Source organism: Oryx dammah, unplaced genomic scaffold (genome assembly GCF_014754425.2).
Source record: "Oryx dammah isolate SB20612 unplaced genomic scaffold, SCBI_Odam_1.1 HiC_scaffold_12, whole genome shotgun sequence".
NCBI classification, from domain to species: Eukaryota; Metazoa; Chordata; class Mammalia; order Artiodactyla; family Bovidae; genus Oryx; species Oryx dammah.
Window position 1 is genome coordinate 41856819 of NW_024070196.1, and position 25900 is coordinate 41882718.

Below are 25900 nucleotides of genomic sequence, written 5' to 3' on the forward strand. Positions count from 1 at the left end.
AGATGAACTCCCTGTGTTAAATAACAGCTTCCCACAAGCTATCTATTTTACAAATGGTAATGTGGCGTATAGGCTTCCTTGGTGGCCATGCAGGAGACGTGGGTTTGATCCCTGGCTTGGGAAGATCCCCTGGAAGAGGGCATGGCCACCTACTCCAGTATTCTTGCCAGGAGAATTGCAGGGATGATATATATATGTGTGTGTGTGTGTGTGTGTGTGTGTGTGTGTGTGTGTATGTATATATATATATATATAATTTACTCTAAGATAAATATATATTTTATTTACTCCAGAACTCAAGTTAGACTTTCAGAATGATTTCTTTATTGATCCCTGTTTGCTAAAGTGGTTACTCTTTTACACTAATGATGTTTTACCCAAATGGTTGCTTGATGATGGCTAAATTATTTTTGAGGAGAGTGTTGATTTCATAGATAAAATGTTCATGGATAATTTCAGGGGGTGGTTGAACATTCTGAAATTGTATGCTACTGTATGAAATTATGAGAGTCTGTATTTACATATATAATTTCCTGGCTTGAATATTCATACTTTTCATCAGATTCTCAAAACTTTCTCCAGCCAGTGGTTTAAAAGGATTTAAAAAGATAGCTCTGGTTATTCTTAGTTCATAACTTTAACATCGTTGAGAATCCTGAAGCCTAGTTTTATATTTGGAGCAATAATAAGGGAACAGAGGATTATAGGCATTATTTAGCAAATTATGTCAAAGTTTGTTTTTGTCTCAACAACTTCCTACATTGTTATATTCTGTCCAGACCAGCCCATAAGCATGCTCTTCACCATGATGGTGCTATTGTATTACCCTACCATCCCATAATGATCACAATCCGTTCTGAACATCCCCTGTTATAACTCTCCTCTGGCAAATTGTAGTAAATATGCAAATTGTGAAGAGAATCTCTCAAATTTATCTGTGTTTCAAAGATAAGTGTGGTTTTAAAGTCTGACCAAGGGAATGGGGATTCTATTTTTTAAAACAAGTATTTGACTTTGGATTTCAGAAAGGTAAAAATTTTCTTCCCTGAATATGATGCTCTATGGGTGAAAGCTTAGAGTTGCTTGAAGTTTTATTTTAGAGATCTCAGAGATGTGACGTAATTCCAAATATGAATTTAGTGTAACTCAGCTCCATAGAAACCGATTTGCTGGAGTGGCAATAGATTGCTGACATCTCCCCTCATAACATGAGGGATTTTGTTTCTTCTTAAGGCAGAAATCTTCAGAAAGCAGCAATAGGCCAGGAGTCTACCCACATATCATACTTTTTACTGAATACATTTCCTTTGTAAGTGTGTTTGCAGCTGAAACATGTGCTTTTACACCTGGGCAACCCAACCAGTCAACACTTACTTATTAAGTCTCTATTATAGGTGAGGTACAGTGTTATTAAGGGGGGATACATTAGTGAAAAACAATGAAAACAAAGCAAAATGAACACCTAGGCAAAATCCATAATCTCTTGGAGTTTGTTAATGAAATTACATGCAGATAAGTTAAAAACTGAATAATCAAGTGAGTAAGGGAATATATACATGAGACAATATTCATTGTGAAAGGTATATAGTTTTTACTTTCAGTATTGCTTCATTTTCCCATACTTTTTAACCCTAATGATAAGGCACCTTTCAAACGACCTCTTATCTTCTCCAAATGTATATGGAATTTATCATTTGTTAAGAAGTACCGAATTCTGGAATAATGTTTACACATAGAAGGAGAGTTAACATTAGGCCTATTATTCCAAGCAATGAAATGGAATTAGAATCCAGAAAATGAGCAATTATTGGTAAAAAATGTCTCTTGCTTCCTTGGTAGTATTAGGAAGACCTCAGAAATAATCCATTAAAGAGAGGTTAAACAGGAAATGTTTAAAGTTAGGATTGTTATTTTGTTGCTGTTTTTATTTTAACCTACCTTGAATAAAATACTGTGAAAGTACTAGATGTTACTAAGTTTATGAAAACAAAGCATTCATTCTACTCCGTGAACTGACATGACTATGGATGCTAACAAGAAAACAGACACTTCAGAATTCTTTCATACAGATGTTTGAGGTGAAAAATGTCCTGGAGTCATGTGATGTCGTGGAAAGAGAATAGGATTTAGACTCAAAAGCGCTGGACTGAAGGGTAAAGCTGTTTGTCATTATGATAACCATGAGCTCAGATTGTCTGGGGACCATCGTGGTTTATATCTGTGGTCTTGACACAATTAATAATACCACCTTATTTCAGTCATAAAAATGTGCTGGTTTGGACAAGAAACTATATGGTCAATTTAAGGTGACAACCAACTCTTTTTGCATTAATCAATTTTGCATGATACTTGGCTCTTCCAAGTGATTGTGAGAGCAGAAGAAACTTGTGTGTCAGAAAATGATTTGTAGTCTGAAAATAATTTATAAGAGCTAGAAAGAGGTGTATAAATATTAGTGTATTCATTTGGACGGAATCACCACAGTGCTTGTGTAAAGAGAGTAGATTTATTTTAGTCAATCGCTCTGGAACAGAACAGATTGAAGAGATTACTTAGATTAAACAAATTACTCTTGTTTAAGAAGCTGGATAGAGACTTCCCCTGGAGGCTCTGTGGTTAAGACTTCTCCTTCCAATGCAGGGGTGCAGGTTTGATCTCTGATGGGGTAAGCTAAGATCTCAGAAGCCGTGGGGCCAAAAGAAAAAAAAAAAAAAAAAACAGAACAAAACACAATGTTGTAACGAATTCGATAAAGACTTAACAAAAGTTGTATAATGCCCTAGTTTTCCAAAATGTGTTGTGTTGGTATCAAGGACCAGGACAACAAGGAATAATAAACCTAGACTTTACTTGTGATGAGGATAAGGGATAGATTTCACTTAATTAAAATTCTAACAGGTTTACTAAACTGAGAAAAGTGGCACCAATTATTGCATAATTTCATCAATATTCAATTCCATTTTCTTCCAGTTTGCCTCTTTATCATCTTCAAGAGACACTTGCATGTCCTATTAGCTTTGGAAAATGATAATGATTTTATTCTTTTTCAGAAGCTAGTCCCAGTCATCACAGATGTTAATGAATTTGATCTTAAGTGAGCAATTTTCTAAAAGAAAAAAAAACAGTCATGGGACTCTCCTCCCAACTTCTATTTTATTCAGGATGATCCATGTGATGTCTATAAACTGGCTGAACCATAGTGTGGTTTTCTTTCTTTTTTTTTTGTTTTGCAGGGGGGTGCTGTGCTCAGTCTCTGTTGCTTTGCACAGGTTTTTTCCCTAGTTGCTGCAAGCAGGGGCTTCTCTCTAGTGTGGTGTGTGGGCTTCTCTTGTTGCTGAGCATGTGTTCTGGGGTGGGAGGGCTTCAGGAGTACTCAGGCTCAGTAGCTGTGGCTCGCGGGCTTAGTTGCTCTGAGGCATGTGGGATCTCCCCGGACCAGGGATTGAACCCATGTCCCCTACACTGGCAGGTGGATTCTTATCCACTGTGCCACCGGGGAAGCCCTGCACCATAGCTATTTAGATTTCTTCCCAAGAAGCTGGCACAAGACTTGTGTTCATTTGAAATAAAATAAAACCAAATCAGTTTTTATTAACAGAAAATGAGTTTCCCACAACATCAAGGTCCCTTCATCAGTAGGGAGAAGAAACTAAATCAGTCTAAATCTGTGAAGCCATTCACTAAACATCATGTGGACCACAGAACCTTTGCAAGCAAGAGCCAACTCACCATTTGCAACTTTTAAAAATAGTTTCTGGGACAAGATATTAGGGGATAATTATTACTAATTCACAAGGTTGTTAAAAAAACACTAGAGAGATAATATATATGGAAACATTGGGGTAGTAATCTGCAATCTTGAGTCGCTAGTCAATAAATATTAGTTGAGTAAATGAGCAAGATTTAGGAAGAATGAAGCATCAAGGGAATATATCCTAAAAATAATGCTCTTTCTTTTATTTTTTTCTATGCCAGCCAAGACCCTCTCCCTTATACATTGGTACAGATGGCCATGAATGAGTTCATTTGACTGACTCAGATAACAATGATCACAAGCTTTATGTGTCTTTTCAATCATTAAAATCATTTTTACCTCCAAAATCTGAAATTGAAGATTCTGAACCCCCTACACTAGGATTTGAGGTCACCACAAGACTCAATTTTACTATCTCCATCTACTGGCAGGGAGGAACTATACCCAAGCATCTGGACTGGCATAGAAAAGAGGAGAAAGAACATTTAAAAGGTAAGCAAAACGTATATTTTTATTTACTTTACATTTTTAAACTTTACTTATACATTCTTGACATAATCTCACATGATTAAGGTTTATACAATGAACCATATTAGAGAAGAGACTCTTTTTTAGGTGGGATCATATTCTTGTCTGATTCTATGACATGAGCAACTACAGACTTCACTGTCTTCTTTTCACAGTGGGAGTTTTTCTGTTCTTGTAATTTTACATTTCTATCCAGTTGTGCCAATGCTCAGTACTGTTTCCATATTCCTAATAATCTGCAAACTGCAGCGGGGTTACCAAAATGTTCTCATTTTTGCATTCTTTGATGTGTTAAAAGTAATTTCCCTTGGCACATTATTTTGACATTATGGTGTAGAGAGAGTGGCAGAATTTTTCTCAAACTGTAATTGATTATTCTTAGACTTTTTTCCCCATTCTTCATTGATACTAATTTTATTTGGCAGAAAGTGCTGTATAAAAGGTTCCTGTTAATCAGTTAAAGTCTTTATACATATTTATATCAGCCTTTTTTTTTTTTTTTTTTTTTGGTATTTTGCCTTCCTATCATGAATCTTCAGCTTTGGTTGGCTTTTAACAGGATTACAACACTGCAATCACATTTTGAATTATGATAACTTCTCTAAATGTTTTGATGGTCTGTGTGCTTGTGCAGGAATTTAAATTGCACGTTTTAAATGATTAGGTGTTATTAAAGCTTTTATTATACATATCTTTCTCTAAAAAGCCTGATCTCAACTAGAAAATAAGAGTGATTGCCACATGTCAAGATAATTAGTATTACTACACTTTCTGTAATTAAATGAAGTACATTTTGTACTTTTTTCTCCTGTTAGGTTTCTCCTGCCTCTCCCCACCCCCAGGCAAGTGTTTCCCTATCTTTTTTCCATTTCTTTGGACGGTGTTCCATTTCTTTCAGAAGAGGGACCGGTGCTTTTATAGGGGACATGGGTGGAAAGTTTTCAACATCAAAATCAGATTTTATGGGCAAGAATTTTCAAGGAAATGCCCTGTTCAGACAGGTCTGTTCACTCTCTGGGAGGTCACGAATGCAGCTGGTCCATTTGTTGACTGGGGATTACAGTCACATAAACAGTGCAAACACTATACAGAAGGATTCTTAAATCTCCTTCTGGCATTGACAGCGTCCAATCTGAGAGATGTATCCTCAGAGTCTTCCCTGAGATCAGAATGTAGGGGAGTAGGTATTTTTAGATAATGTCGAAGGAAGCAGTAATAAGGACTGTTAGAGAATCATCCATGAAATGAATGCAATGAAACTTCTGGTGGACTCTGTAAGGTTTCAGTTCAGTCCCTGTTTTGAATTTGTGTCCAAAATTCAAAATATGTTGTTTTCTTGACTCTGTCCCATCCCTGTGTTTCAGCTCCTCTTTTTAGACCACTTTTCTCTGGATCTTTGGTTTGATTTTAAAATTATTATCATAAAACTAGCTGTTGCTGGAGAATTCACCTAATGGTTCTGTGGTTATAGTTAAGCCAATTATTCAACATCTCTTTATTTACTCTCTTAGAGTAGACCAACTAGATGATAAAATAATATAACCTGAAAATGAAATAGCTGAGCATGGTTAGATACCTCATGCTGCTGCTGCTGCTGCTAAGTCGTTTAAGTTGTATTCAACTCTGTGCGATACCATAGACGGCAGCCCACCAGACTCCCCAGTCCCTGGGATTCTCCAGGCAAGAACATTGAAGTGGGTTGCCATTTCCTTCTCCAATGCATGAAAGTGAAAGTGAAGTTGCTCAGTCGTGCCTGACTTTTTGCGACCCCATGGACTACAGCCTACGAGGCTCCTCCATCCATGGGATTTTCCAGGCAAGAGTACTGGAGTGGGATGCCATTGCCTTCTCCAGATACCTCATGATCATTATTAAAAACGTCATTGCGGAATAGAATTTAAGTAATCTATATACCCATCGATGTTATGTGTTTTATTTTTATTTTATGACTTCCACTTATTTGAAAGCCTCACAGTTATATTTTATGCACGTTTTAACATCACTTTAGGATTGAGGACAGTTGTTGAGGGTAGGGGGTGGGGTGGGAGGTAATGTTTTCCAGCCAAGAGAATGATTGGAATATCCTTGAGTGTAAGTTTGTTAAATATAGCCTGTGAAGTGCAGTCATGTCCAGTGTGATTACTCTTCATTTATTGCTGCTAGCTTGATGTGGAATTCCTACGAAACCAAATATCCTCCTACAGATGTAACTTCTAAATCTCAAATATTGCTATGGAAATGCAAATCTTTTGTCACTTATTGACAGTGTTTAATTAATAATATTAAAAACATAAAGTGGGAGGACATGATTTGTATAGAAGCAACCAAATTTACTATTTGTCCTACTATTTTTGGATGTTATTTATAAGAACCTCATAGGCTCATTACATATAAATTATATACATTCATCTTTGAATATGAAATGCTAAATATAAGTAGGAAACAGTAAAGTCTCATTTTTCAGTGTTGATGATTGCCGGGATATATTAAGTCAGAAATGAATTCCTCTTTTATTGTTTCTTAGAAGTCATTTATTTCCCCTAATGCAGACTTTAATGTAAGAGAGAATTTTAAACATATTTTAGATTTAAACATATTTTAGATATTCACTAAATTTGTAAACAAATGGCCTTATTTGCATTTTTGAATGAATTTGTATTGATTACATTTTCATCATTATTTTCCTTGATGCATTTTAAACATCTACCCATCAAAATGTCACTACTGTATCTAGACGTTGTGTGCTTGCAATGAAATAGGTCACTGCTTTCAGCATTTGAAATTGCTCATAAATTCCATCTGAATGTTGTAAATTATGTGTTCAGTACACATACAATATACTGACAGATGCTGAGTCTCCAAACAGATGAAGTTCTTTAATGTATTTTTTCTTAACTAAGCATAGTTGATTGTTCTGAGGTTAAATAATATGAATTTGTATTTAATAATGTTAGCTGGTTTGGGGGATAATATTTCAAGTGAATGCATTTCAATGCTTCAAACATTTCAGAGTTCCTACCACTAAATGTAAATTCTCTAATACTGAATAATAGTTTTAATTCAACAAAAGTTGATTAATATTGAAAAAAATGAAATCAATAGTGAATCTTTAATGTGAATGTTTCTTTTTTAAAGTGAATTATTCCTCATTTATCTCTGTTCTATATTCTGGTTTTAGCCTCCTTGTGGTATGTATAATACTGTACACTTTAACTCAGGATAAAATATAATATCATCGCCTAAACATGTTTTGCTGTAGTAATGTGTGTGTATAAAATTATAATCATTACTAATTGGAATTCAGTAAAACATTTAAGGAGATTCTGTGTTTCTGTTGTTCTCCAGTCTTAAGTACTCTCCAACTCTTTGCAGCCCCATGGACTACACAGCGTACCAGGCTACCCTGTCCTTCACAATCTCCTGGAGTTTGCACAAGCTCATGCCCAATGAGTCAGTGATGCCATCCAACAATCTCATCCTCTGTCACCCCCTTCTCCTCCTGCCCTCAATCTTTTCCATCATCAGGGTCTTTTCCAGTGATTTGGCTCTTCGCATCAGGTGGTCAAAGTACTGGAACTTCAGCTTCAGCATCAGGCCTTTTGATAAATATTCAGCGATAATTTTGTTTAGGATTGCATGGTTTGATTTCCTTGCTGACCAAGGGAATCTCAAGAGTCTTCTCCGGCACCACAATTCAAAAACTTTAGTTCTTCAGCACTCAGCCTTCTTTATGGTTCAGCGCTCACATCTATACATAACTACTGGAAAGACTATAGCTTTGATTATACAGAACTTGTTAGCAAAGTGATGTCTCTGCTTTTTAATACCCTGTCTAGATTTGTCATAGCTTTTCTTCTAAGGAGCAAGCATCTTTTAATTTCGTCGCCTCAGCCACTGTCCAAAGTGCTTTTGGAACCCAAGAAATTAAAATTTGTCACCATTTCCGTATTTTCCCTAACTGTTTGCCATGAAGTGAAGGAGCCAGATGCCATGATCCTGGTTTCTTGAAAGTTGAGTTTTAAGACTTTTGACTTTTGAGTTTTGACTTTTTCACTCTCCTCTTTCACCTTCATGAAGAAGCTGTTTAGTGTTTCTTTGCTTTCTGCCATTAGAGTGGTATCATCTGCATATCTGGGATTTTTGATATTTCTCCTGGCAATCTTGATTACAGCTTGTGATTCATCCAGCCTGACGTTTCGTATGATGTACTCGGCATATAGGTTAAATAAGTAGGGTGACAATATATAACCTTGGCCTACAACTTTCCCATTTTCTAACTAGACCATTGCTCCTTATCTGTTTCTGTTACTTCTTGACATGTGGACAGGTTTCTCAGGAGAAAGGTAAGGTGGTCTGGTAGTCCCATTTCTTTAAGAATTTTCCAAGTTTATTGTGATCCACATATTCAAAGGCTTTGGTATAGTCAGTAAAGCAGAAGTAGAGGTTTTTCTGGAATTCCCTTGCTTTTTCTATGATCCAGCAGATGTTGGCATTTTGATATCTGGTTCCTCTGCCTTTCTAAATCCAACTTATACATCTGCAAGTTCTCAGTTCACCTACTGCTGAAGCGTATCTTGAAGGATTTTCAGCATTAACTTGCTAAGCATGTGAAATGAGTGCAGTTGTATGGTAATCTGAACATCCTTTGGCATTGCCTTTCTTTCAGGTTGGAATGAAAACTGACCCTTTCCAGTCCTGTGGCCACTGCTGAGTTTTTCAAATTTGCTGACATATTGAGTGTAGCACTTTCACAACATGGTTTTCCAGGGTTTGAAGTGGCTCAGCTGGAATTTCATCACTTCCTCTAGCTTTATTTGTAGTATTGCTTCCAAAAGCCCACTTGACTTCACACCCCTCGATGTTTGGCTCTAGATGAGTGACAACACCATTGTGGTTATCCAGGTCATTTAGAACTTTTTTGTGTGGTTCTTCTGTGTATTCTTGCCACCTCTTGTTAATCTCTTGTGCTTGTATTAGGTCCTTGCTGTTTCTGTCCTTTATTGTGCATATCTTTGCATGAAATGTTCGCGTGTTACCACCAATTTTCTTGAAGAAATCTCTAGTCTTTCCTTTGCTACTGTTTTCTTCTGTTTCTTTGCATTGTTCACTTAGGAACATTTCTTGTCTCCCCTTGCTATTCTCTGGGGCTCTGCATTCAGTTTGGCATATCTTTCCCTTTCTCCTTTGCCTTTCCCTTCTCTTCTTTTCGCAGGTATTTGTAAGACCTCCTCAGGCAACCACTTTGCCTTCTTGAATTTCTATTTCTTGACGATACTTTTGGCTACCACCTCCTGTACAGTGTTATGAACCTCCATCCATAGTTCTTCAGGTACCTTGTCTATCATATCTAACCCCTTGATCTCTTTGTCACCTCTACGGTATAATCATAACAAATTTGATGTAGGTCATACCTGAATGAGCTTATGATTTCCCCTTCTTTCTTCAATTTAAGCCTGAATTTTACAATAAGGAGCTTATGATTGTAGCCACAGTCTGGTCCAGGTCTTGTCTTTGCTGACTGTATCCAACTTCTCCATATTTGGCTTCAGAGAATGTAATCAATTTGATTTCAGTGTTGACCATCTGGTGATGTTCATATGTAGAGTCATCTCTTGTTTTGTTGGGAAAAAAGGTATTTGCTATGACCAGTGTGTTCTCTTCACAAAACTCTGTTAGACTTTGCCCTGCTTCATTTTGTACTCCAAGGCCAAACTTGCCTGTTATTCCAGGTATCTCTTGACTTTCTACATTTGTATTCCAATCCCCTGTGATGAAAAGGCCATGTTTTTTGTTTGTTTGGTTGGTTTTTGGTATTGTTATAGAAGATCTTTCCCTGGTGGCTCCGGTGGTAAAGAATCCGCTTGTAATGTGGAAGACCTGGGTTCAATCCCTGGGGTGGGAAGATCCTCAGGAGGAGGGCATGGCAACTTCAGTATTCTTGCCTGGAGAAACCCTATGGACAGAGGAGGCTGGCAGGCTATAATCCATGAGGTCGCAAAAAATTGGACACGACTGACAGGCTATGCAAGCACATATTAGGTCTTGTAGGTCTTCACAGAACCTTGCAGCTTCTTTGGCATCACTGGGTGGGGCATAGGTTTGGATTACTGTGGTTTTGAATGGTTTACCTTGGAAATGAACCGAGATCATTTTGTTGTTCTTGAGGTTGCACCCAAGTACTGCATTTTGGACTCTTTTGTTGACTATGAGGGCTACTCTATTTCTTCTCAGGGATTCTTGCCCATGTAGTAGATATAATGGGCATCTGAATTAAATTCACCCACTCCTGTCCATTTTAGTTTATTGATTCCTAAAATGTTGGTGTTCACTCTTGCCATCTCCTGTGTTTCTGAACTAGGCAGTTTATCCTGCATCATTGTAGGTAAGAAGATCATTGAAAGTTTGTCTTCCATAATTGAGCCTTCATTGAAAATGTTATACCCCCAAACCAAAATAGATTATTTTTACCATTACCTTGAGGTTAAAATACCATGTTGTCAAATCACTGCCATTTGTTTCCCATGCCTCAATACCAGAAGAATTTTATAGATCTTACTTGCTATGTAACACCAATTCAGATATTTCAGCAATGAAAAGGGAATGCCAGCAATAGCCACACCAGGATAAATGGCCTGAAACTGCCACTGCAGGCAGACCCAAACATGTTTGCTATGTAACAATTTTGGTTGCTTGTATAAAAATCTTAACTCTATCTGGCTTAAATGGTGTAAGTAATTTGATTAATCATGTTTCAAGAAGCCTAGAAATGGGCTGGATTTATTGTGTGGTTTGAGCTGGGATCTGGCCCCGTTTTGCTGTCCTACTGTGTGTCTGTCTACTTCTGTGCATCAACTTTTCCATCAGACTGATTTCTAAAATGACACCTTCTTGGCTATAGCAGTTCTAGACCTTACTTCTGTGCCCAACTTGGTCTAGTCTTCTACTGTTGAGGAAAAAAAGAAAAAGAGAAAAAACCACTGAACTTACTCTGATTGTCCCATTAGAGCTAATCCATGGAACAAGAGAAATTGGCATATGTCGATTTTCCAGGCATACTTCTGGGTAGAGTCAGTCCAGGACTGCTTCACCATGGTGGTGTTAGGGGGTTCTGGGAAGATGCTCACTTGTAAACTTTTCGTCATTGCACACAGAAGGTTTGCTCTGAACTTCTGAACTGGATCCCCGTTTCTTACCATTGCTCATAGTTAGGTAGCATGGTAATGGCTGAATTCATTTACTTCTTATTAGATACAAAATAATTCAAACTCTTGTATGCACTACTATGTATAAAATAGATAACTAACGAGAACCTACTGTATAGTACAGGTAACTCTACTCAGTGCTCTGTGGTGACCTGAATGGGAAAGAAATACAAAAAAGAGGGCCTTTATGTATACAGGTAGCTGGTTCACTTTGTTGTACAGCAGAAACTAACACAACATTGTAAAGCGACTATATTCCAATAAAAATTAATTTTAAAAAGATAGTGTCAGTTCAAAGAAACTGCATAATTTCTACACAGTTATCGTTTTTTCCATCTCTGCAGTCAACCTGAATTGCTGATTCAGGCAATTGGGAATTCGCATTCACTGTTGAGAAATTACTGCTTCCTGCCTCATTAGTTTGGTCTTTGTGAAATTGGATTCCTCATATATACTGACCAATTTTGCATTATTTTTGATAGCAAACTCCTGTTCACTAATATCAGAAAAACTGGACAGTTGATAAAAAATTTTCTTTCTCACTGTTTGAATTAGATAGAATATGATGGACAAAATGTCTGTTTTACATACATACTGATTTATAATTATCAAAGTGGTTAGTTTATACAAGTATCATTTCATTTGAACTTTAAAACAGCCTCTGATTATTGCTAATTTATAAAAATTAAAACCTGATATGAAGTATCTTGCCTAAAATAACAGATTTTACCATCAAGTGATTCATAGTTCAGAGTTAAGATAAAATAATAATGCATGTGGTATTCTCAGTGTGGTAAAATTATGGATGATGCTTTCTTTAAAAATGAGTATATTAAGACAATGGACAATCTCACTAATGAGTAATATAAAACGTGTCAACAGGAGCTGAAGTATATGTCTAGGTAATAATAGATGAACTTTGAGTAAAATATGAATTAAGGGACTTGAGGAATATACATTGTAAAAATTTGTTATGTTTACATGTATAACCTCTGGAAATTTAGGCGTGAAGGATGAAATATTGAAATATTGATTTTTTTTTTTGCCATGAGCTAGGAAATACTTTTTCTTTATGTTAGCAATATGTACCATGTGGTGCCATGTGCTGGGCAAAAAACTAGATACTGGTTACAGACTTCAGAATCAGTTCTGTCTAGGTTTTTCTGTCTCACTGGAAGCTCAGAGTAGAGCAGGAAAGAAAGGAAGGTCAGCCCACAGAGGATGATTAAAATCTGCTGCCCTACATAGAGAACAGACTTATGGTATTACCCAAGGGGAGGAAGTGGGGGAGGGATGGATTGGGAGTTTGGGATTAGCAGATGCAACTATTATATATAGAGAATGGATAAACATCAAGGTCCTACTGCATAGCACTGCTGCTAAGTCACTTCAGTCATGTCTGACTCTGTGTGACCCCATAGATGGCAGCCCAACAGGCTCCCCTGTCCCTGGGATTCTCCAGGCAAGAACACTGGAGTGGGTTGCCATTTCCTTCTCCAATGCATGAAAGTGAAAAGTGAAAGTGAAGTCACTCAGTCGTGTCCGACTCTTCGAGACCCCATGGACTGCAGCCCACCAGGCTCCTCCGTCCATGGGACTTTCCAGGCAAGAGTACTGGAGTAGGGTGCCATCGCCTTCTCCAATTGCATAGCACAGGGCACTATATTCAGTGTCCTGAGGTAAACTGTAATGGAAAATAATATAAAAAAAAAATTGTGCGTGTGCATGTGTGTATAACTGAATCACTTTGCTGAACAACTGAAATTGACACAACAATGTAAAGCAACTACACTTGAATAAAGTAACTTTTGCAAGATGCAGCCCTAAAGGAATGTACAAAGGGAATTCAGGATTACATTCTATCTGAAGTGGGATTTGATAATTGAATATATGCTTACTAGAATTTCTAGTTGAGGAATGATATTAAATTACAGTCTTATAAGGTGTCACATTAAGAGTACAAAGCTTAACCCTGTTCTGACATCCCAAGCGCTTGGTGCAGTGCATGAAACAAAATAGGTTCTCAGTATATGATATTTTACGATTCATTCCCTTGAGGAATAAATGATTATCTTCTGGAATAGATTCAAGAACCACAATTGTATGTATTTTAAATAATTGCATTTGTTTTTATGGCTTACTAAATATAGCAATCTCTTATTTTTCCCTAGTGCACATTTATTCTCATACATAATTCATGAATAGTTTGAGGTATTGTTGTTCAGTCACTAAGTCTTGTCTGACTTTGTTGACCCAGTGGACTGTGTATGCCAGGCTTCCCTGTCCTTCAGGATCTCCTGGAGTCAGCTCAAACTTATGTCCATTGAGTCAGTCATGCCACCCAACCGTCTCATCCTCTGTTGCCCTCTTCTGCCCTCAGTCTTTCCCAGCTTTAGGATCTTTTATAGTAAGCTGGGTTTTCGCATCAGGTGGCCAAAGTATTGGAGCTTCAGCTTCAGTATCAATCCTTCTAATGAATATTCAAGATTGTTTCCTTTATGAGTGACTGATTTGATCTCCTTTCCATCCAAGAGACTCTCAAGAGTCCTCCAGTGACACAATTCTGAAGCATCAACTTTTTGGCTCTCAGCTTTCTTTATAATCCATCTCGCACATCCATACATGAACTGGAAAAGCCTAGCTTTGACTAGATGCACTTTTGTTGAGAAAGTAATGTCTCTGCTTTTTAATATGCTGTCTAGGTTGATCATAACTTTACTGCCAAAAAGTAAGCGTTTTTCAGTTTCATGGCTGCAGTCACCATCTGCAGTGATTTTGGAGCCCAAGAAAATAAAGTCTGACACTGCTTCCATTGTTTCCCCATCTATTTGCCATGAAGTGATGGGACCACATACCATGATCTTAGTTTTCTGAATGTTGAACTTTAAGCCAACTTTTTCACTCTCCTCTTTTACTTTCATCAAGAGGCTCTTTAGTTCTTCTTCACTTTCTGCCATAAGGGTGGTGTCATCTGCATATCTGAGGTTATTGATATTTCTCCCGGCAATCTTGACGCCAGCTTATGCTTCATCCATGTCAGCATTTCGCATGATGTACTCCTCATAGAAGTTAAACAAGCAGCTTAACAATATACAGCCTTGACATACTCCTTTCCCAGTTTTGAACCAGTCCATTTTTCCATGTCTAGTTCTAACTGTTGTTTGTTGACCTGCATACAGATTTCTCAGGAGGCAGGTAAGGTGGTCTAATATTCCCATCTCTTTAAGAATTGCCCACAGTTTGTTGTGATCCACACTGTCAAAGGCGTTAGTGTAGTCAACAAAGCAGATGCTTTTCTGGAATTCCCTTGCTTTTTCTATAATCCAGCAGATGTTGACAATTTGATTTCTGGTTCCTTTAATTTTTCTATATCCAGCTTGTACATCTGGAATGTCTCAGTTCACCTACCAGTGAAGCTTAGCTTGAAGGATTTGAGCATTAACTTGCTAACTTGTGAACTAAGAATGTTTGTATGGTGGCTTGAACATTCTCTTGCATTGCCTTTCTTTGGGATTGGAATGAAAACTGACCTTTCCCAGTCCTGGAGCCACTGCCGAATTTTCCAAATTTGCTGACATATTGAGTACAGCATTCTGACAGCATCATCTTTTAGGATTTGAAGTAGCTCAGCTGGAATTCCATCACATCATTTAGCTTTGTTTGTCATAATGCCATGCTTTCCTCCAGGGCATTTTCCCAACCCAGAGTAACAACCCAGGTCTCCCGCATTGCAGGCAGGTTCTTTACCATCTGAGCCACGAAGGAAGCCCAAGAATACTGAAGTGGATAGCCTATCCCTTCTCCAGGGGTTCTTCCCTACCCCAGAATCGAACCAGGGTCTCCTAATTATAGGCAGATGAGCTACAAGGGAAGCCCATAATGCTTTTTAAGATCCACTTGACTTTGCATTTCAGGATGTCTGGCTCTAGGTGAGTGATCACACCATTGGCGGTTATCTGGATCATTACAATCTTTTTTGTATAGTTCTTGTGTGTATTCTTGTCACCTCTTCTTAATCTCTTCTGCTTCTGTTAGGTCCTTGCCGTTCTGGCCTTTGTTGTGCTCGTCTCTGCCTGAAATAGTCCCTTGGTATTTCAAGTTTTCTTGAAGAGATCTCTATTCTCTCCCATTCTGTGAATTTTCTCTCGATTTCTTTGCATTGTCCACTTAAGAAGGCTTTCTTATCCCTCCTTGCTCCTCTCTGGAACTCTGCATCCGGTTGTGTGTGTCTTTCCCTATCTCCTGTGCCTTTCGTTTCTCTTCTTTTCTCAAAGAAGAAAAGCCTTCTTTGTAAAGCCTCCAAAGATGACCACTTTTGACTTCTTGCATTTCTTTTTCTTTGTGATGGTTTTAGTCACCATCTTCTATACAAGTTATGAACTTCCATCCATTGTTCTTCATGCACTCTATCTACTGGATCTAATCCCTTGAATCTGTCACCTCCACTGTATAATCATGAGGGATTTGATTTAGGTCAGACCTGAATAGTCTAGTGGTTTTCCCTACTGTCTTTGATTTAAGCCTTAGTTCTGCAAAAAGGAGCTGATGATCTGAACCAAAATCAGCTCCAGGTCTTGTTTTTGATGACTGTATAGAACTTCGTCATCTTCAGCTGAAAAGAATATAGTCTGTCTGATTTTGGTGTTTACCATCTGGTGATGTCCACACGTAGAGTCATCTCTAGTGCTGTTGAAAGATGGTATTGGCTATGACCAATGTGTTCTTTTGGCCAAACTCTGTTAGCTTTTGCCCTGTTTCATTTTGTCCTACAACACCAAACTTTCTTGTTACCCCTGGTGTCTCTTGACTTATTTTTGCATTCCAGTCTGCTATGATGAAATTTTTTCCTAGTAAGCATTTGTTCTTGTACATAATTCATGAATAGTTTGAGGTAGACTGCACTAACTTCTGATTGTGTTTCTTTTATTTGCTGTTGTTTTATAGTATGTGAATGGTAGATAGAGTAAGGACAAAATAAAAACATGAGTCCTATTTTTGTGTCTAGCATATTATTGTACTTTTATGCTAATAATCAGAATTTAGAATATTAAGCATGAAAAACTCCTATATAGTTTTTAATTTATATAGAGAGATTTATTTGCACTGTAGAATTCAGATATACTGTCTCTCTACAGAATCAAGAAAGATTAATTGAGATAACTCTGGATTTTCCAGGCTAAACAGTGCCATTTATGGAGCCAGTGAAACAAGCCATATACACGTATGTATATACATATGCATACGTGTATATGTGTCTTATGATTTTAACTAACTTTTGTTAAAAGTAAAATTTGTTAATTAAGGCTTAAATAGATTGAAAATGGAAACAGGCTTATGACAACTAGCAAGATTAACATAAAGCTTTATTACAATTAAAAAAAAAACAACTAGTGAACAGAGCAAAGCACAAATAAGACATTGACTGTGTTTGTGTATCGAGGAAAGATTTGGAAATAGATGCAACTATTACAGAAATACCTTTTCTGACCCAATTTGAAAATAACATATTTAGAAATAAACACATCAAAAACAAACAAATAAAATCATATAAGACACCTGTGAAATCTACCACTTTACAAGGACACTTTCCTATACAGTCTTGCCTATGTTAACAGGATCCCGAATTCTGCCGAACTTTAAACCAAGATGGAAGACCCTTCTGTTTACCTCCTTCTGAATCCTCCAGGACTTTTCTGCTACAGTCAACTTAAAATATTAGCATGGAGAAGGACATGGATGATTTCTCTTTCTTTATGGATTATATCTTGTCCACAAACTTCTTTTTTGATGTTATCTTTTTAAATAATACAACTTCTTCAAGTATTACATTTTTATTGCTTTCCATGTTTTTCTTATTCCTATCTGCTTTCATTCATAATGAATATACCTTTAAAGGAATTACGTGCAAATATGGCAAGTAGTGGGCTTCCCTGGTGGCTCAGACGGTAAAGCATCTGTCTGCAGTGTGGGAGACCTGGGTTCGATTCCTAGGTCGGGAATATCCCCTGGAGAAGGAAATGGCAATCCACTCCAGCACTCTTGCTTGGAAAATCTCATGGACGGAGGAGCCTGACAGGCCATGGTCCATGGGGTCGCAAAGAGTCGGACAGGACTGAGAGACTTCACTTTCACTATGGCAAGTAGTATAAAACTACTTTGATTTTAATGTTAACTTATTTAATTTAATAATGTTTAATGTTAATATGGAGAAGGCAATGGCAACCCACTCCAGTACTCTTGCCTGGAAAATCCCATGGACAGAGGAGCCTGAATGTTAATATACAAATGTGTAATTATTTTTTTAAATTAATTTATTTAATTTTTGACTGGGCAGGGTCTTGGTTGCTGTGCTGGCTTTCTCTAGTTGCAGTGAGCACAGGCTACTCTCTAGTTGAGGTGTGCAGGCTTCTCATTGTTGTGACTTCTTTTATTGCAGAGCATGGGCTCCAGGGGGCAGGTCAGTAGCTGTGGCACACAGGCTTAGTCTCCCTGTGGCATGTGGAATCTTCCTGGACCAGGGATCCAACCCATGTCCCCCACCTTGGCAGATGGATTCTTAACCACTGAACCACAAGGGGAATCCCTGTAATGATTCTTTATGACTGAATTGATGACCAAGCTGTATGGTTGCAGGATATCAGTTCCCCAACCAGGGACTGAATCCAGGCTCGTGATAGTGAAGGTGCCAAGTCCTAACCACTGGACTGCCAGGAAGTTCTCTTTGTAATTGTATTATATGTGAACATGTATAGTCAACAATTTTACAGTAGTTACTTGATTAATCTCCTTTCTTATCCTTTTTAAATTTTTATTTCATGTTAGTTTTCAGTACTCCTACCTCAAGGTAGATTGGGCAGGATGAATAGGAAAAGGTGTTAATTTTAAATTTTAAAATTTACAGTCTGTAAGTATTTTCATGCTAATCCTATCTGGATAAACAAGCCTTATTCTTGTTTAGGATGCATTTAAGTAGAGTGTTGCAAATACTTTTATGATTTGCCACCAAACATTTGTTTCATTTATTTGGTACTTTCTTTGAATATCCTGCTCATTGTTTAGGAAAAACAAATGTTCAATAAAGTAGTCACAAAATATGTGCTTGACTCAACCCTGATATCCTAGTAAAGTTCTATGTTTGGAAAGGTAATTTTTAAACAACAGAACTACGAATGCAGTCTTATTTTGGTAGATCCTAAATGTTGTTTCTTTTTTTTTTTTTTTCTTTTTGATTATAGGCCTACTTGTTTGAGATTTACATAAACTGTTGACAGTCATGTGCAAATCATATGTATTTGGTGGCAAACCTCACTGCATTCCAAGATGATTTGGAGGGAGCAGCAATTTAACTTAAAAGGAAATTTACAATTCTTTTACCACAAATAAGGTCTAGATTTTCAGCCTTTAAATTATGCTTAATTATAGTTTAATGAAATTGTGAACTATAAAGGAAAAAAAGATGTAAACATAAGTTAAGTATATACATTTCAGTTATGGGCTTTTTTGACTGCAGATATAAAAATAGAATTCAGATCTTTTAGTATCCATGTAGTTTTCTAGATTGCATATGAAAGCATAAACACAGCTATATTTGTAAAGAGTGTCTCAGATGACATAAAGCACTTTTTTTTGAGACAGAATGGGGCAAATAATAAATTTTAATAAATCTGATTGGAAAAAAAATTAATTTGTTAAAAAATATATTAGTTGCCAAAATGAGAAGGCCTCTTGATATAAACTACTCTAATCCACCTCCAAAATATGTATGTTATTGTATTAAAATTTCAGAGTGGGGAAATATCTCTTCTAAGAGAAATCTTTGAAAAAGAGGATATATTAATTTTAATAGTAAACTGTCATTGATTTATTAAAAAATGTGTCAGTATAGGCATTCAGCCAACTTGATAGATCCTTCTATGTTCTTACAATAACTACTGGGGCTAAATTATGTGCATAGGAGAGGTATTGATTATTTCATATATATTAATATAACCAATGGCCAATCCAAGCATTATCCCCCCAATAAGACAGAACATGTTTCTGCAGAAATTATAAGTGTAATTTTAAGTAATAATTAACTTTTCCAATTTAAAAATTCCATGGAACTTAAAGACATATTTACATAATATGATAATATTCCTCATCACGTGCACTGTATATATTTGAAGGAAATCATATTTGTCTTTATTTTGTCTTAGACAATATAAAATCAGCTTTAGCAGAAGCATTTTTGAAACAGCTGGGTTTAAAAGAATGAAAAAGCTGCTTTACGAACCATACAACTTGTTACAATTAGGTGAGGTATTTTAACAAGAAAATAGGTATTCTTTAATCCTAACCATATTCTCACTAATAAATAACCCTTAACATTGTCTTGAAATCTGGAAGTTTCTTAGAGTGTATTATTTAGTTGCATTATATCAGTTGAAATACGTATTTTGAGTTACATAACTACTAAATAACAAGTTGCCACAATTACTGTAATTGCCATTGAGAAACAGGGGCAAAGAGACATACTTGCAACCGAAATAGCTTTGTGCACAGTAGAAGATGTGTTAGTCATCTACTGTTATGTAAGAAATCCCCAGAAACCTGCAATTTTTGCAAAACTTCCCTGGTTTGCTTTCAGGTGTGAAGTTCAGAAATTCAGGCCTGGGAGACTGGGCTTTTTCTCTGAGTTTTTACAAGACGAAAACCAAGGCATCAGACAGACCTGATTTCCTTTCTGGAGAATGGTAGAGACACTACCTTGGATTCATCCAGGTCTATTGAGGCTTCAGGATGGAGCCCCCTCTTATTCAGTACCCCTCAGCTGCCCACATCCTGAGCATGCAACCTCCTCTCTTTCCAAGGTTGGCAGCACAGAACTCCCTCTACAGTCTCTTTCATACTTTGAATTTTTTAAGATCAAGAAGCACCCAGCTTCTGTTCAGGGCTTTTCCTGTTTAGGTTCAGCTCCCCCTATAATCTAATTTCTGATCAATTCAGAGTTAACTGATCTGATCATGGGAGTGATGCTCTATCCTTTTCACAGTTTCTAGTTGAAATCAAGGCAGGGGCTCATGCACACACGAGAGACACAGGGTGGCAGGGGATCACCTTAGTGTCTGCCTTCCAGAGCGAGAAGCGAGGTCATTGGTGTGAAATCATGGGCAGAGTGAATGAAGTTTAAATACTGAAGAGCCAGTTGGGCACTAGAAGTCCATTCCATTGGTTAAAAGGGAATTAAGGTTAGTAGATACACAAAACTGTGTTTAAAGAGATAAACAGCAAGCACCTACACTATAGCACAGGGAGCTGTATTCTATATCTGGTAATTACCCATAGTGGAAAAGAATCTGTAAAAGAATATATCACTGAATCATTTTGCTGTATACCTGAAACTAGAAACTAACACAGTACTGTCAATCAATTATATTGCAATCTAAAAAAGGAGAGAGAGAATTAGGGTTTGGAAGTGAAAGAATCAAAGAGGAAAAGGCAGAAAACTATAATAATAGAAAGAAAAAAAGAAGAGAGAAGAAAAATGTAGTATAAAATGTCATATGACCTAAAAGGCCTTAGACAAATCTGTATTGCAAAGTTTGATGAGACATATCTAAAAGGAGTCAATAAAATGAGGAATTTTTCATATTTCCACAAGCAACTATATGTATGTTGAGCCTGGAAATTGGGAGAAGGACAAATAAAGGGAAAATGGTGCTTATAAAGTAATGATATTCTTCTCTCTGTATAATACCACAAATACAAAATTCAGTCTTATGAAGCATATCTCTTAGTCATGACAGCAATTGAGGTATTTAAAATTACTGTCTAGATATTATGAGTGTATCAAACTTGAACAAAAAAGTGTCAGGTATTGTGCCATGCACATTATTTTGTGTTCATGGTCCAGTTCAAGCCTTTTAAATTGTTTTAGAAATTGAATTAAAGATTATTTTAAAGGTTTTTGTGTTTTTTGTGATTTTTTTTTTTGCTTTGTTTTGTTTGTTTTGTTTTTACTGGGATTTAGCATACTTAATGGATTGGATCTTCATGACCTGAAAAGGCACAAATATCTTACTTCTTAGATTTTGTTTTTGTAGATAAACAGCTGCTCATTTCCCAAATATCAGTCATGTGTTTCCACTCAATATCAACTCTTAAATGGGTGGACATAAGAACAATTTTGTCTGTATGCACTTGTGTATAAAATAGATAACCAACACTTTGTAAATCAACTATTTCAGTTTTAAAAAAAGGAACACTTTTTTCTTAACAATACTGATTTTCCTTACCCCTCATTTCTCCCCAACAATCTAATCAGAAGTAAGAGATATTATTAACAATGTATTTTGGCATTTCATGATGTAAAATATTGCCATGCCTAATAAACTTGGAAATTATTTTATACTGTATTGGCCTCTTAGATATTTAAAACTTAGGTTAGCTTTTTAAAGTCACTGAGAAGGCTTGCAACATTTCTTATAATTTCTTATCTTTGTAGACTGCTGATAATTCCCATACAAGATATTAACATGACTGCTTTGACCTCATTTCTTTTTTCAAGGTCATTTGAGTGTTGAGATCATTTAGTAATTACAGTTCATGGGAAACGTTGGACTTGTATCAGATACCTTTTTTTCTGAAGTTCTTTTGAAACCCATAATTTTTGACATCTATTCTAAGTGTGTGTCTTTGCTTCTGGTTTTACTTTTAGGTGTACAAGATCCCCAGCATGAGAGAATTATTACTGTGTCTACTAATGGAAGTATTCACAGCCCAAGGTTTCCTCATACTTATCCAAGAAATATGGACTTGGTATGGAGATTAGTAGCAGTAGAAGAAAATGTGTGGATACAGCTCACATTTGATGAGAGATTTGGGCTTGAAGACCCAGAAGATGACATATGCAAGTAAGTTATCATACTTGAAATTCCAACAAAGTAACAACTGTTACAGTCTTTCAAGATGCATCATTTTGAGGGTGTGATTTTTAAATGCCATCTTTTGTCCTCTTATATTTTTCTGATCATCCAAGAAAATTAATTAAACATTCTTGTTTAAGCTATGCTTCCATCTACTTCTGAAAATAGTTTGAGGTAATGTATGGCAAAAAAAAATACATATAGAGTAAAACAATTTAAAATATAGAATAGAGTAAAAAACCAAATAAAGGAATGTAAGTTGTGCCAGAGTTACCATCAGTGCCAAAAATTTTACATTTAAGCTTCCTCATAACAAAATCAATAAGATAAATAGTAAGCTACTAAAAGAAAGAATAGTATCCATGGATATGTATTACCCATAGCATAGGATATCTACAGGGACACACACACACACACACACACGGGACTCAGAAGTTTGAATATCATAAGAAAGAAATACAATTCTGAAAGCAGAATTAGAAATTTAGATTTGCATTATAGTTGACTAGGTAGACATTTATCATAATTCTCCAAGAAGCTTTCATGAACTAACGTCAGCTGGAATATTTCACCCATGCAAAAGACCACCTACCGTATGTCATACAAATATTACTCTTTAAATCCTATGTGAATACACTTGTCAAGGTTGGGTGGTCTTATGGAAGATTTTTCACTTCATTGGCATTTGTATATCATGAAAATATTTTACTTGAGCTTCTTCGTGAGGGTCTTTATTTTCCCTTTGGTATACAAGTTAAAAGAGAATTTTCTCTTTATGGTATATTACAGATAAATATTTCAATACAGATAAAATAAACTTTATACTTCACTGTCATCACAATTTGTATCTTTAACCTTTATATATGTAGTTACTTTTTTCAATTTCTTCTTTCTGTGGATAGCTGTATTTCAGGTTATTTTTTCCTCTAACGTCTCTAAACTTAAGCCTGGAAAACAAGAAGTTATTCTAGCTATTTTTGGAGATGGTGCTATTCAACCTTTCATTTTATAGATAAGCAAATAGGCGAGAGAAATAAAATAGCAACCTTGCATCTCATTCATAGTTTATAACTCAACACATGCTAAAATCCATTTTCCTAACAAACAGAGGTGGTTTTTACCATTCTCTTCTGCACCTCTTGCCTTCTTTTCATGTGGAATGTTACATAATGTTGTAGAAATTGCCGAGTTTAAGATCTGGCCCGCTTTGCAAAGTAGCAAGTTAACCTACAGCAGTCTCGTGGACTCTGACCACAGACGGCAGGCTTGAGGTTCCCAGGCCAAGGGTGGGTGACAGTGGCAGGAGTTCCATTCCCACAGGGCAGTGCTAGGAGGGCCATGTTATACCTGGGTACCTGATAGTGTGTGCCAGGAGAGGTGACAGTGTGTGTGTGTGTGTGATGCATGTTAGTAGTTGGATCATGAAAATAAACTTGTCCAGAACGCCCCTGTGACTCAATTTCACTCAGTATGAGACTTAAGAAAAGTTACTCTTCCGATAGTTCTGAAATCCTTTCCCTTTGTGCCTCCTTGATATAACTTATTATTATTCCTGCAAACATAAATCATTTTCTTAAATTTTTAAACCTGGTCTCTCAATTTTCTAGATAATTTTATCATGTGTACTTATCTCCCTATGTATTATCCTATAGTGAAAGTGAAGTTGCTTAGTTGTGCCCGACTCTCAGCGACCCCATGGACTGCAGCCTACCAGCCTCCTCCATCCATGGGATTTTCCAGGCAAGAGTACTGGAGTCGGGTGCCATTGCCTTCTCCATTAAACTTGACTAGCTGGATTCAAAGGCTGCTTATAAAACCTGTCTTCCATGTAACAAAGTGCTGCTCTAGCACAACCTGAGAACTACCCTGGCCACGTTCCACCTCAAAACAAACTTATGGGACTTTATTCTAGTACTGACATTTTACAGTTACACCTTTACTTGAAAAAACGTTTTTAGAATAATATCAACTCTGAGTATAAATCATCGATTGCACTGAGAAATGCAAGACGTATATGTGTATTATGAATGACTTTAAATATATTTTTGTCTGTTTTGAAGTCTCTATCAATGTGATAATACTGTGTGTTTGCTTTTATGATGATGTGCATGGGAAAACAGCAGAACTTGCAATGTGAGGTTTTTCAAGTTCATGTGGACTCAGAGAGATCAGATAGTTTGCCTTCCATGGTGTACAGTATCCATTATATAATTAGGCAACCTTTTCTCTTCTGCTTTGATGAAGCCTTGGCTTACTTCCAGCTTTTCTTGTCCAAAACTGTAAGAAATCTTTCTTGGCATTTATAGCTAACACTGGTATTACGTTCTTAAGACATTAATATTTTTAGCTTTTATGAGGTAGAGTTAAATTATTTCTAAAAGTGACCAGTTTACAGTTCTACCAACAGTATGTGAAATTTATTTTTCTGCATTCTCTTCAACCTTTTTGAATTGGCACTCACTTAATTCTGGGTAGAAGGATACGTATAAAATTATACCTCATTGTAAATTTTGTTTCTCCTTCCTACCAATGAGATTGAAAATGTTCGTGTTGTTATTGGCTGCTCAGAAATCCTTTACCGTGAAATGCCTGCTCATGACTTTTGCCCAGATTTTACTCAACTCTTTGGCTATTTAAATTTTGGTTTTCATATTTAAGTCCTTGATCCATCTGAAATTTATTTTGTCTATGCGAGGTTTTTCATTAGGGCATCTGATAGTGTCCTGACACTATATATTTAATAGTCACACTTTCCTCCAATGATGTGCAAAGCCAGCTAACTTGCAGGACAGATTTTGTATCTGATGTGGTCTGTTTCTGGGTTCTGTCGTCTGTTCTCTGGCTTCATTGTGTCCGTCTGTGTACCAAGTTGATACTCCCTTAACAGTAGCCTTATAGAAGCCGGGTGATAGGGAGATCATTTTGTTTTCCTCCTTTTGGAGCATCCTCAGTGTTTTACTTTTCACTGTATTTTTTTTACAAACATGTTCCTTGAAACCTCCTGTTGCAATTTCATTGAAATTGTGTTGCATCTATAGATTATTTTGAAAAGAATTGACATCCTTATAGTAAAGAATCTTTCTGTCATTGAGAACTTTATGCATCTGCAGCTATCTAGGTATTGTTTGTTGTCTGTATAGTTTTAAACAATTCTTTATAGAAATGTGATGCACCATTATTTAGATTTATTTCTATGATCTCTATGTGGTCCCTGATGTTCAAGCTGGTTTTAGAAAAGGCAGAGGAACCAGAGATCAAATTGCCAACATCCGCTGGATCATGGAAGAAGCAAGAGAGTTCCAGAAAAACATCTGTTTCTGCTTTATTGACTATGCCAAAGCCTTTGACTGTGTGGATCACAATAAACTGTGGAAAATTCTGAAAGTGATGGGAATACCAGACCACCTGACCTGCCTCTTGAGAAATCTGTATGCAGGTCAGGAAGCAACAGTTAGAACTGGACATGGAACAACAGACTGGTTCCAAATAGGAAAAGGAGAACGTCAAGGCTG

The 25900-nt window shown here is 36.7% G+C and overlaps 1 protein-coding gene across 2 annotated transcripts in view; it reads left to right on the plus strand.

Annotated features, from left to right (window-relative positions):
• The window catches only part of PDGFC (platelet derived growth factor C), a 241276-nt gene that overhangs the window by 113201 nt on the left and 102175 nt on the right, over nucleotides 1-25900 (plus strand). For both annotated transcript variants that reach the window (XM_040251479.1, XM_040251480.1), the window contains exon 2: nucleotides 22181-22376. In XM_040251479.1, coding sequence (XP_040107413.1) covers nucleotides 22181-22376 — 196 coding nt within the window. The remainder of the gene's footprint in view (nucleotides 1-22180; nucleotides 22377-25900) is intronic.